Below are 13,151 nucleotides of genomic sequence, written 5' to 3' on the forward strand. Positions count from 1 at the left end.
TAACACTTTTGGCCTCCAAAGTAACTATAACAGTGGCAAACCATGCTTTTCCAAGAATATCTTAAAAGAGTTTTGAACTACCTTCTAGGAAAGAAGTTGCAATGGAAATAAAACAAAAGTACCAGAAGGTCTATTTGGAAGGAAGGAGGTGGCTAGAAAACAAACTGAAGAGTAAAGTGCTTGCTATCTTTATATCTAATAACTGGGAGAAAGAGTCTTCTTAGCTTAAAACAAGGCCTGCTGTATCCTCAAACTTCTTGAAAAGTTGATAACTACTGGAATTCCTACGAGCTCCAATGCTATTTCTCCCATGCACTGCCAAAGAAGCTTTACCGACAATGAAGTCTGATTGAGGAAGACCAGAAGTTTATGTGATGGGCATTTCAAAATTCATACTTAATTGGAGGAAATACTGACAGTGGCAGACAAGAATAAGTTAAGCTCTTCACCAGTGACCTCTGCATTCATCTAGCTTGGCTGAGGGACATTAATTTTGTATCTTCACTTTGCTACTTAAAAAAAAAAAAAAAAAAAAAGGAACTACCACTTTAAAAACAATTAAAATTCAGTGTGCTATGTTTTAGATTTTGACCCACAAATATATATCATCTTTAAAAGAAATAAGTTCATAAAAACTTTTAAAAAATTCATCATCTTCCTTGGGTGTGTGGAAAAGCTTTATTTTTCACAGTGACTTTGCTGACATTCTTGGATGGGATAAAGAGACTTTGCCCTCATTTATAAAGTTATAATACTGTGCCAGGAGCCTCTACTGAGGCATTGCTGCCTAACTGGCAGACAAACTCTCCAGGTCCCTGTTTAGTACTTTCTTTCCTTAACTGAATGGGCCTTTCCCAAACTGGGATTCTTTCCCCACCCCCTAGAAATGAGACCTGTTACCCCTGTTCTCTGCTTCTCCCTCCACCTTCCTATCCTGACTTGCCTCTTCCTTCCGAATACCTAACAGACTCTAGTTGTCTTGCATGTTTCAAGAGATGAAAAAGCTCAGACTTTGGTGTCAGAGTGACCTAGGTTCACATTATGGCTTTATCACTAGCAGCTGTGTTATCTTGGGCAAACTACTCAGTCTCTTCAGCATCCTCATCTATAAAATGAGGATAATTGTATCTTATCTCAGACAATTGATTAAATTAAGTAAACAGCCTAAGTAAAAGTGCCTAGCTCAAAAACTCCTAGTTGCTCCTTTTATCTCTTTGTGTCCTTTTTAAATCCAAGATACTTTCTTCCCTATTCAGAGGAGCCCAAAATCCAAGACCCTTTCCCCCTGATCTGGTAGTGCAGCTTACCTCTTGGTCCAAGTAAGAGAGTAAATATCCTAGCAGGACATAACCAGCTCACCTTCCTAAATGGACCTTCTCAAGATGCCCTATGTAACAGAAAGTTGATTTCCAAGGTTAAGCAGCTTGTAGGAAAATCCCTCTGCCTCTGAATTTGTTTCTTTTCTGCGTTAGTGAGTCCAGTGAACAAATAACTCATATCAAACTTTTTTTCCTGCCAATTAGCTCACTCAAAATGCCAGAATCTAAACAAAGGCAAAAAAGAGAGGCAGGGTCAGACAGTCAATGCTTGTGTCACATGCTTGTACTCACTAAGAGTTCCCACAGCAACCATCACTCAGGCTTAGAGAGACTGCAAAACCATAGGCTGTTGTACAAAAACAATGCCAAGTACAGGAAACTGAGTTATGGCTATCATGAGAGTCTTAAATCTCAGCTCTAGCATATGTCTCTGCCAAGGCTGCCTTGCCTGACGGCCAATGCCATGTTTTAAGATGAGAAAATATCACAAGGGCTCTCAAAGTAGGCTGCTCAGAGATCTTGATTGCCTTGGGAGGCAATATAGATGGCTCCCATGGGGAAAGTGACCCACACTCACTTCCTGCATGGAAAGCCCTGCCTTGTAGCTTCACAGCTCCCTTCTCCCAGTCTTCCTCAACAACCAGTGGTGTGCTGGAGCTGGTTGACACATGCATGGCCTGTGAGAGTGAACTGTTAAATTTTTAAGCACTGTGAGAGCCACTTGGCTTTACACTGGTGGCTATGGTGGGAGTATTTGTCCTCAGAACTACAAATCAGTCCCCTCCAACCACTTACCCTCCTACCAGCTGTTAAACATTTACTAACACCCCAAAGGGCCAACAACTCTAAAGTTGAAGTACCAGGCTCGACTTTCCGCATAAGTCTTGAAGCTTTTAGGGTACCTCCCAAAGATCTTTATGTGTTTCCTCCTAGATGTTCACAATTAACAGGTGCCAGCCAGGCACCCCAACAGTGTTTGCCTCACAAACTAGGACTCTCCTCTTGTTAGTACCTTACTCTTCTCTGGGAAAATAAAGCTGGATTTCATTAGGATTTCTAAACACCCAGCAGTTATTTATAGTGATTCTTATCTTAGGATCAGGAGAAAATCAAAAAGGGTTAGAAAGATTACTAATAGATGAAAATAAATACTCAGCTTCCAATGTAACTTTCACTCAATCACATATAAAGCATTTTTTAATTCTGCAAGGCAGAGGGGAGGGAAGGGAAGTTGTTCAATAAACAGTTTCAGTTTTGAAAGATGAGAAATTTGTAGAGATAACTGCTCAACAATGTACATATTAACACTACTATAGTGTACAGTTAAGAATGGTTAAGATGGTAAATTTTGTTATATGTGTTTGTATGTTATGTGTTTTGTTATATGTGTTTGCTTTATTTGTTATACCAGGAAAAAAAAAAAAAAGAGCTAGGTTTGCTTAGTAGGTCTAATAATATGCCTACTAGCATTGAAGGTGGCTCATAGCAGGCCTTTGATGAATGCTTGTAAACTGAATCAAAGGCGGTATAATTAGGACAGGGATGAGAGTCGGTACACTAGGGATTATGGAAGATGTGCTAACAATTTTAATGACTGAATTATACATCTAAGTCATCCAGTCCCTGGGTACCCTGGGACCCGAGGACAAGGCAGAGACACTCTGGGACTCTTCCCACTCTTTCTGTCCTTTTCAGGTCCTGGCTTTGAGGATATTTTACAATTTATGCCTCTCCATTTATCCAATTCCTATCCTTCCCCTTTCAAGGCCCAACTCAATCCTTTTCTCTTCCACATGGCCTTTCCACCACCACAACCCACAGAGATCTTTCCCCTTTCAAGGCCCAACTCAATCCTTTTCTCTTCCACATGGCCTTTCCACCACCACAACCCACAGAGATCTTTCTCTAACAGGAACCTACAGATCCTATTGCTAGTACTGGTCAGCTATTGATAATAAGCTGCCTTAAGCCATCTTTCGCACTTATTTTATCCCTTGAGAACAAAGGCTCTTTATCATACTTCTGTATTCCTCAAAAGCCTAGGATGATCTGAAGCACAAAGCATTAAATGCTAAAATACTGAGAACTGAATGAAGATTGAAGAAAGTTAAGGGTGGGCCAATCACTTACTTGCTTTCCAATGGGATATTTCAATGGCACAAAACTGGTCATGAGTTTAACTGAAAGCTTAAGGAATCAGGTGATCAGCGAAGGTTTTGTCTTGAATGCTAAATTGCCACTATGTTCTCTAGATACTCAGGGCTCTAGAGAATCTTTCTGTAAAGTTCTGCTATGAAGCTCTCTTTGGTATAAGGAAATTAGAGCTGATATAAGTTAGTGTCATAGCATTTGCAAACCAAAATAAATAGCAAATAGTCTAAAAGGAGCTTAAGATCCTCAAAGGGCATTTCCAAAGGTCTGATGGCTTTGGGGTCAAGGAAAGTATGAGGTACTACTCAAGTCAACTAAGCCAGTGATTTTCTACAAAACTTTGTATGTTGAAGGGGCCAAAGACTGGTTGAGAATTTTAAGAAAGATGGACCCTTTTCAAGGGGGGAAAAAAAGGACATATGCATAATTTTGCAAAATTTCAGAATGTGCAATAATTTTCTAAAGCCTATGCTTGGACTTTGGATTAAAAAAACGATGAGTTAAAAAAACAAATGATGAGCTAGTGTGTTGATCCATTTCTAGCAGGATGTAGCCAGCAATAATAAATTTTTTTCTTAATTCGAAACAGGAATGAAGGAGACAGAGTATATCAGAGTTTAAAGTAGGACAAGATAGGGAGGAGAACCCCTTGAAGAGCTCTTCAATTCCAACATACTTACCTGAAGGGAGCACTGAATCATCAAGACAAGATATCCTCAAAGCATCCAAACCCAATACTTAGGCTGGGGCCCAGAATTTCTCTTAAATCCCTCCCATCCACACTTATTTAGTAGAAACAAAAGGGTCATTGGGATTTATCTATGAGAATCCCGCAGGTTTTGAGAGTGAGACTCAGCTATCCTCGTGGGAAAATGAAAATCAGGGTGGATGTCACTGGTAGGGACAGGATCATAACAAATTATTCTACCGGCTAGAGATAGATGCTTACCTACAAGCCATACTGAGAAGAGAAAGGAGCTAAATCTCAGCTAATGGTTGGCAAGGGCCTTGAAGGACAATTTTTATAAGATGTACTAAAGACAAGCCAATCCAGAAGGGAATAAACTGAGAATAGTTTCACAGTTCTTGGAAAAGCAAATTTTCCCTTCTCCATAAACTTTATTCATAAAGATATGTGAAATACAAAAAGAGGTCAAAGTGCCCTTACCAAACACCATATACAAAAATTAATTTAAAATGAATCAAAGACCTAAATGTAAAAGCTAAAACTATAAAAGGCAACACACAGAATGGGAGAAAATGTTTACAAATCACCATGTCTGATGAAGGATATCTATAGAGTATATAAAGAATTTTTAAAATTCAACAACAAAAATCCAAACAATCCAATTAAAAAATGGGCAAGGGGCTTGAATAGAATTTCTCCAAAGAAGATAAAGAGTGGTCAATAAACATATAAAAAGATGCTCAACATTAATAATGACTAGGAAATAACAATTAAAGCCACAATGGGATACTACTTCACCCTCATTAGGATGGCTATTATCAAAAAACAGGAAAAATTGGAATAATTTTATATTTTAGGTGCAACCAATGTGGGAAACACTATGATAGCTTCTCAAAAAATTAAACACAGAATTAATTCCCATTTAATCCAGCAGTTCCATTTCTTGGTATATACACAAAAGAACTGAGGGACTCAAACTCCAATTTCACAGCATTCTTCACAGTAGCCACAAGGTGGAAGCAACCCAAATGTCTGTTGATGGACAGAAGGATAAACAAAATGTGCTATACACATCAATGGAATATCATTCACCTTCGAAAGGAATGAAATTCTGATACATGCTACAACATTGAAGACATTATGCTAAAAGAAGTAAACCAGATATGAGCAGGCTAAGTCATTTCAGTTGTGTCTGACGCTTTGCGACTCTATGGACTGTAGCCTGCAAGGCTCCTCTCTCCATGGGATTCTCCAGGCAAGAAAACTGGAACTGATTGTCATTTCCTTCTCCATAAACAAAAGGACAAACATTGCATGATTCTGCTTTCTGTGAGACCCTTAGAGGAGTCAGATTGTTGTTTAATAACAATAAGTTTTGTTGTTAAGCTGTGTCCAACTCTTTTGCGACCCCATGGACTGTAGCCTGCCAGGCTCCCACATAAAGACAAACAGTAGAAGAGTGATTACCAGGGGCTGGGGGGAGAGGAAATGAGGAGTTACTGTTTAAAATGGGTATAGCATTTCACCGTGCAATGAGAAAGTTCTGGAGAAGGATAGCAGTGATGGTTACAACAATGTGAATGTACTTAACACCACTGAACTGTACACCTAAAAATTGTTCAGTTGGCAAATTTTATGTATCTTTTACCACACTCACACAAAAAGAGTTAATATGTACAAGGTTCACAATGAACCCCAGACAAATATGACGCCTGTGTGTACAATGTAAAAATGCATGCAGTTTATTACACTGGATAATGCATGACCATTCAGTCACACTGAGGGTATTAACTGATTAAAAAACTTTGCTCTCCATGAAGCCAATGAGAAGTAACAAAAGATGTCGTCTATCATCTGGACACCTGAAAATAAACCCCAGTGTGAGAGTTTGGGCTCTGTTTGATAAGCAATAATGGATTTACAAGTATCATCTTGAAATGCCTCAAACAGACTGCTAGAATGTATCTGGGGGTTGTCAGAACTCAAAAAGTCATACATCTCTTGCCAGAAGAAAATGGCAGCCTGAGCAGGCAGATCTAGCAAACAGCCCTCTCTTATCTGCTGTCTTACTAAGCTCACTAAACCCCACTTAATGCCTATCCATGGTCTTTAGGTTTACTTTAACAGTACTCTAGAATCCACTTGGGGATTAAGTTCCCAATTTCTTCTTCTACTTAGTTTGCTGCTAACAAGTGCAGGTTCTATTTTTTTTTTGGGGGGGGGGGGGGAGGGCCACATGGCCTGTGGGATCTTAGTTCCCTGACAAGAAATCAAACCCGTGCCCCCTGCATTGGAAGTGAGGAGTCTTAACCACCTGACTGAAAGGGAAGTCCCCGCAGGGCCTATTGCATCCCAAACCCAGTTCTTTAGGAAGCTGTGAATACACTTAACATTAGTGATATCAGCATGAAGTGAAGGGAGAGAAGTGCTCCAACACATGCTGGAGATTAACAAGGAGTCAAAATACTTCTAACCTGATAGTGCTGAGAATAAAACCAAGTGTACTCTAATGCTGTCACCTATTGCCCTTCAGAGTCAGTTAGGGAAGAGAAGCAACAACTATTTTGAGGGCAGTTTCAAAAAGGGTCCCAGAACAGAATAACCCTTCCATCAGTACCCAAGTGAAAAGGATTGCTAAGAGAGGTGAGTATACACAAACTCCATGACAGTAAGGACTACACTTAAGATTATTCACTAATAATCCCTACTACCCAGCACCACTCTTTGTACACAGCAGATATGAAATATTATTTATTAAGAAAAGAAATCTTTGAGAGCTGCTTCCCCTTCCTCATTTTCAAATAGGGCTGTGTATTCTCCCACTCTATAGAAGTCGCCTCATCTCTGGCTTGTGGATGCTTTCTGAGAGGCACTTTCATCACTTCATTTAACTCTGAAAGAAGTTGGAGAGGGGGTGAGGACACGTGCTTGCTAATCATCCTTTTCCAGATTGCCTCATGCGCCAGAACGGAATTTTATTATTGGTCTGTGGCTGCTACTGCTGTAGAAAGATTTCAGCCTGACCTTCCCAAGCTGCTGGGGGATGAATACTGCACGTGGCTGACTGGGAAAAAATGTGTCTTCCTCTTTTTTTTTTTTTTTAAAAAAAAAAAGCTTTTAGACTAAACAGAGCTCACTGTGATAGGAAAGTCACCCTTTCTTTCACTATACAAAGCTCAAGATGTTGAATTCTTTTGCATAAAAACAATATAACAAAACTGATCTGAGCTGGTTCACCAGGAAAAAGGTAGGATGTTGAAGCACCTCACAAAGAGCAGTGGCATCAAAGTCCTGAATAGGACTTAGGGTTGCTCCATAGGCAGAAGAGGAAAAAAGAAAATGAAAGCCATTTATCAAAGTGGTTTAAATAAGAGGATGGATTCCCACAGCTGGCCTCACAAAGGAGAATAAATATGTCAAAGGGAATAACTGATAGACTAATTGAGTCCTATCCATCTGGCTGAGGAAAGAGCCACTGGTGAGAATACTGAGAAGCTGTCTGTTAGGCAAAGGCTTGCTTTGGTGCCTCATTTGGCCAGTGGAATAGCTTTTAGGAACACTGAACACACAATCACACCACAGCTGGCTAGCTGGCCCTGCCAGCAAGAGGCTCACAGAAGGGTTACACTGATGTAAAGGCCAAAAAAGGGAAAGCAGAGCACAGGTGATTTTGTTTTTTTAAATGGGCTTGGAGCCTATACCTGGATTCTCACCTCATGAATACCCAGGCCCTTCAACTTGGGAGTAGAGTGAGAAGGAAGGGAGACTGTATGAATATATGTCTCATTTTGTGCTTTTGAAAACAAGACTCAAAGTCTTGTTCTGAAACATCAAGTTCAATACTATGCTATGCTAAAGCCCCATCTTACTTTTATATAATGCAGAGCTCAGGGCTCTTTTCTTTGGGAAAAGAGGAAATCAGGCCAGACTCAAGAAAAATGAACACACAACACTATCTGCATGTGCCACAGTTCATACCACAGAAAAACCTGCTCAGAAATAACTTCTCAAGGCACACAGAACTCAATTCTTAGGCAAATCTGCCCCAAGGAGGGTTCATATTTTAAGGAGCCAAACAACATCAAATTAAGCTGAACTCTGTTTTTCTAACTGGCAGTTTCAACCATTTCTAAGTTTTCATTTCTTATTTTCAAAAGTCAAAATGACTCTCTGCCTAAAATTTTAAAAAAAGAAATGCCTTATCACCCACACTAAAATAACAAGTCACCAAAATTTCACCTACATTATCTTTTACATAATTAAATGAACCCTCCATATGGCACAAAAGCAGAAGCCATCATTCTAATTAAAGTACTATCAACAAATCCCTTACTAATTCCTCTTAGCAGCCTGGCTCTTGCCACTCCCATTAGAAGCTCAGTCACAGAATCCCCCCGCCATCTGAAAGGACTTGATGCTGGCCACCAACTAGGGCCACTCTGAGGAAAGTAGTTGCTTACCTGCTCCTCCGACAGTTGGGATATGTGATTCACAGCAGCGTAGGATTCAATTTTGGGGTTAAAGTGGTTGATGATGGCTCTGAAACAGAGAATTAACATTAATACAGTACCAGATGGAATAAGAAGATAAATGAGTTAAAAACAAGTATCAGCTACCCTCTGATGTAGAGTATGAGACCATGGGTGTGACTCTCAGAAGGTAACTGTCCTCTTATGAACATGAGGTCACATGGGGTGAAGTGATTACTCTAAAATGGGAGAGGTTTAATAATTTATTAGACAGAGAACAGAATCAAGTATGCCTGCTCTGTAAATGAACTAGGGGAAAATCTCACAACCAAACAAAACTCAAAACCTAGCATCCTTCAGATGAGAAACAGGGCTCAGACTGCTGTCCACCAGGAGGCCCTCATGTTTCAGTCAGAGAAAATTAAAAAAAAAAACTTTGCTCTGCTCTTACTCGGGAGAACAGGGCATTCTGTGAAGCTGGACCAACATGTGGGTTGAATACAGTCTCTGAAGAACCTAAGATTTCCCAAAGCCCACAACCGTCATATTTGTTAGTTAATATTTTGAACCAAAATTTTATTTCCAGCATTCAAACCAAAATCTGAACATTGTTTTCAAACATTCTCTCTTCAGGGTCACCAAGTCACATCAAATATATTTCTTAAAAACCTCTGAAATCTGAAATAAATTTCCCTGAAACCAATGCTTTACTATAGATCTTCGTGATTTCTTGTCTGGTAGAGTAGAAAACTAATAGTCATGTATGGATTTGAGAGTTGGACCATAAAGAAGGCTGAGCACCAAAGAATTTATGCTTTCAAACTGTGGTGCTGGAGAAGACTCTTCAGAGTCCCTTGGACAGCAAGGAGATCAAACCAGCCAATCCTAAAGGAAATCAACCCTGAATATTCATTGGAAGGACTGATGCTGAAGCTAAAGCTCCAATACTTTGGCCACCTGATGTGAAGAGCTGACTTACTGGAAAAGACCCCGAAGCTGGGAAAAACTGAGGGTAAGAGGAGAACGGGGTGACAGAGGATGAGATGGTTGGATGGTATCACTGACTCAATGGACATGAGTTTGAGCAAACTCCAGGAGATAGTGATGGACAGAAAAGCACAGACAGAGAAGCCTGGTGTCTTACAGTTCACAGGGTTGCAAAGAGATGGACATGACTTAGCAACTGAACAACAAGAAGAGTATTAAAAACACAGGTTTTAGACTAGAGGTTAATGGGGAGAAGGGAAAAATCTAACAGAACAATTTCAAATAATACGTGCAGATACTCTCCTCTTTAGGAGGTGGAGTTTAGTTCCCATTATCACTGAGAGTAAGCTAGACTTATCTCCATAGAGTAGCAAAAGGGAAAAATAGTAACTTAACAGTAAAGAATCCTGGTAAATCTACTTCAACCAAGCAATGAAGGTGAGTATCACCAGTGATGTCATGTAACCCCTGGTATGGTCTGGTAAGAAGGGCACTTCATCTCTGTCATGTACTTTCAGAAATTCATGATCTCAATCTAAGCACAAGAAAAACATCAGACAAACCCACACTGGGGTACATTCTGGAGAGTATCTTGCCAGTTACTCCTCAAGATTGTCAAGGTCATGAAAAACAAAACTTGAGGAAGAGTCATAGACCGGAGCCCATTGGTGAGATATGACTAAATGCAACTTGATGCTCTGAATTGGATCCAGGAACAGAAAGAGGACATTAAAGGATAAACTGTTGAAACCCAAACAAAATATGGAGTTTAGTTAATAGTAACGTATCAATGCCTGTTTCTTAGTGTTGATAAACATACCATGGTAATGTAAGAGGGGAGAAACTAGGTTGAGGGGCATATAGAAACTCTATGCATTATCTTTGTGTTTTTTCCTGTAATTTTTAAATTATTCCAAAATAAAGTTTATTAAAATGTGTGTATGATAGTATAATAGAAACCAATATATTCTTTTAATATAACTTACTGATAGTAAAGAATTTAATCTAACCCAAATATCAGAAGTATAAGCCAGAAATTTAAAAAGAAAATCATGGCGTGGAATCCCAGTTTGACCAATGTTTTTCTGAATGATTTTTGGAAGCTGTATATTTTGCCAGAGGGATAAAACGGGAATAATATCTGTTTTAGCACAGTAACTAGAAATAGTACATTGCAGGCATACAATAAATGTTTGTTGAAAGAGTGAACTAAACCTTAAGAGGATTCATGCAATATTTATATAGTAAAGCAATGTTAAATATCTAGCACAATGCCTGGCACACAGCTAGTACTCAATAAATATTCAATGAATGACTAAATCAAATAGGACAGAAATGGGTCAGGCACAAGAGGCAAGTTTTGGTAACTTATTTTCCAAGAGACTGTCAAGAAGGGTAGAGATGTTATTATCTGCAAGTTAAGGTTGTGGGGCTTGGTCTAAATCCAAAATATCCACTGTGATCAAGTTGGGGGCGGGATCAAATATTTTTCTCAGTCAGAAAGCAAAGTTTGAGGATACTGGCAGGGATGACAACAGTCCAGGAACAGAAAGGAAAACCAGGAGGCTAAACCCAATGAGAAGACGGGGTGGGGGGGGCGCGCGCGCAGGTATAGGGAACTGAGAATCCCACCAAACCTAGCAGTAGCACTAACTTACAGTTAACCCAGGATAGAGTCTGAGTCATAGAATTCAGCGCCCAAAAGAGATGGGAGTGAGGAAAGGAAATACAATAGACAAATCAATCTACTATCAGACCTCAGTTATTTTGGAAAATGGAAATTGCATTCTATAAATACATCTATTTCATGATTTTATAGGGTTTTTTTTTTAAGGTTTTCTTTAAATTTCTTAATAAAAACATTTTTTGAAAAGTGTTTGAAAAAAATCCTGACTCAGCTGAACTAGAATTGCGTTTTTGTTTTGATGTGCCTAGGTTTGGTGAACAGAGAACTCCAAAAAACCCTGATGTCTGTCTGGGTGGGATGGTAGCAGCCACTGGGACCCAGCTGGCAATCCAGAGAAACTGCTGAGGTTAGGACAATGAAATAATCCCTGGGAATGGAACAGATAGGGATGTTGTAATTCTATTCCCTTCCTATCAGAGGAATTTTCTTTCCAAGAAAGAAAGCAAGGAAGCAAGAAAGAAATGAGAGAGAAAGGAGAAAGAAAAAGAGGGAAGAAAGAAAGACAGGGAAGGATCTCAGAGCAAGAAACAAAGGAGAGAGGAGATGGGGGAGAGAAAGAAAAAAATTGGAAGGTACTATCTTCAGAGGGTACACTTATTTCCTTCCCTTCTAACTGTTACATATGCCAACTATCAGCTGGGTCTACGGATGCAAGCCTATGCTTGATACTGCAGGGCATGTATGCTGATGCTGTTTAGGCAAACTTATCCTGAGAGTATGATAGATTTGTCAGTCTGAGAATTTATATTTTAGAACAAACATAAAATCATCCTCCAATATAACCTGTGACATTCTCTTCACAGAGCTTCAGATCTCTTCAAATGATGGAGGTCTCCCACCAGGCAACTTAAGGGACTGTTTAGAAACCTGAGACAGGTGAAACAGTGTAAATCCAGTTAATAATCTCTAACTCAGGACCCACACAGGACACAGTATATGCCTCTGCTTTACCCTTCCTGCTGTTTATTTGGGACTGTTATCTGTAAAATCTGAGTACTAATCTGATTTTCTGGAGATACCAGGTGCAGGGTGCTAGGCCTAAGAGGTAAGAAAAACAGTGACACTGGCTGTTCTCCCTCCATGCTCTTTAGCAAGGCATTTCAGACAGGGTTTGGAAGGTTCCTATTAAAGTGCTCAGGACTTCATACTGTTGAAATGGAAGTATGTTCTGAGGCAGCAAAGAGATGACAAAACACCAAAATCAGGCTAAGTCAGCCCACACTGAGTGACATATACCTTTGCAGTGACCGAAATACTTAGGTTCTCCTTTCCCAAGAAGTCTGGAGGCTACCAGGGCTCACCTGGGTTGTGATTTCACGCTGCCCCACCTGGGGTAGCCCCCAGAATGAAACTCATGCCTGACCAGCTCTCAGTGGGAGAACAATGAGATACGAGATTTATGGATGAAGGAGGAATCTCTCTCTTTTCTTCAGGCTTTCCTTCTCACTGATACCACCTCTAAAAAGATCTACCATCATTTCTTCTGAACATCTGGGAGGAGAGGAGGAGACTACTAAGTCATTCTAATTGTAGCTCTCTCATTTTCATTGATCAAAACCTGTCAAAACAGGTAGCAACTGTCACGTGCTGAAGTCTAAAATTTTAGGTTTCCAGACAGGAAATGGCAGTTTTTTTCTATCAGAAGATGAATGATTAAAGTATGATTTTAATTCCCTCACGACTCACTTCATCCAAAAAAGGCCTTCGGCAGTGAAAGCACAGAGTCCTTAACTACTAGACTGTCAAGGAATTCCTTTTGTACACTGAGATTGGCTTTCATCTAATATCAGCCTTTCAGGTATTCAAACAAAACCTAGCCTTTGCCAATGGAAAACTCTCATGCTCCAAAG

General features: G+C 39.8%; 1 protein-coding gene across 2 annotated transcripts in view; it reads right to left on the reverse strand.

Moving 5' to 3' along the window:
* Positions 1-13,151, reverse strand: part of ARMH3 (armadillo like helical domain containing 3) — a 168,421-nt gene that overhangs the window by 21,271 nt on the left and 133,999 nt on the right. For both annotated transcript variants that reach the window (XR_009696137.1, XM_061162445.1), the window contains one exon: positions 8,619-8,697. Coding sequence is in view for 1 of the 2 variants with exons in the window: in XM_061162445.1 (XP_061018428.1) it covers positions 8,619-8,697 (79 nt within the window). In the remaining variant the exon portion in view is untranslated. The remainder of the gene's footprint in view (positions 1-8,618; positions 8,698-13,151) is intronic.

The sequence above is a fragment of the Dama dama genome, chromosome 15 (assembly GCF_033118175.1).
Source record: "Dama dama isolate Ldn47 chromosome 15, ASM3311817v1, whole genome shotgun sequence".
In the NCBI taxonomy this organism is placed as follows: domain Eukaryota; kingdom Metazoa; phylum Chordata; class Mammalia; order Artiodactyla; family Cervidae; genus Dama; species Dama dama.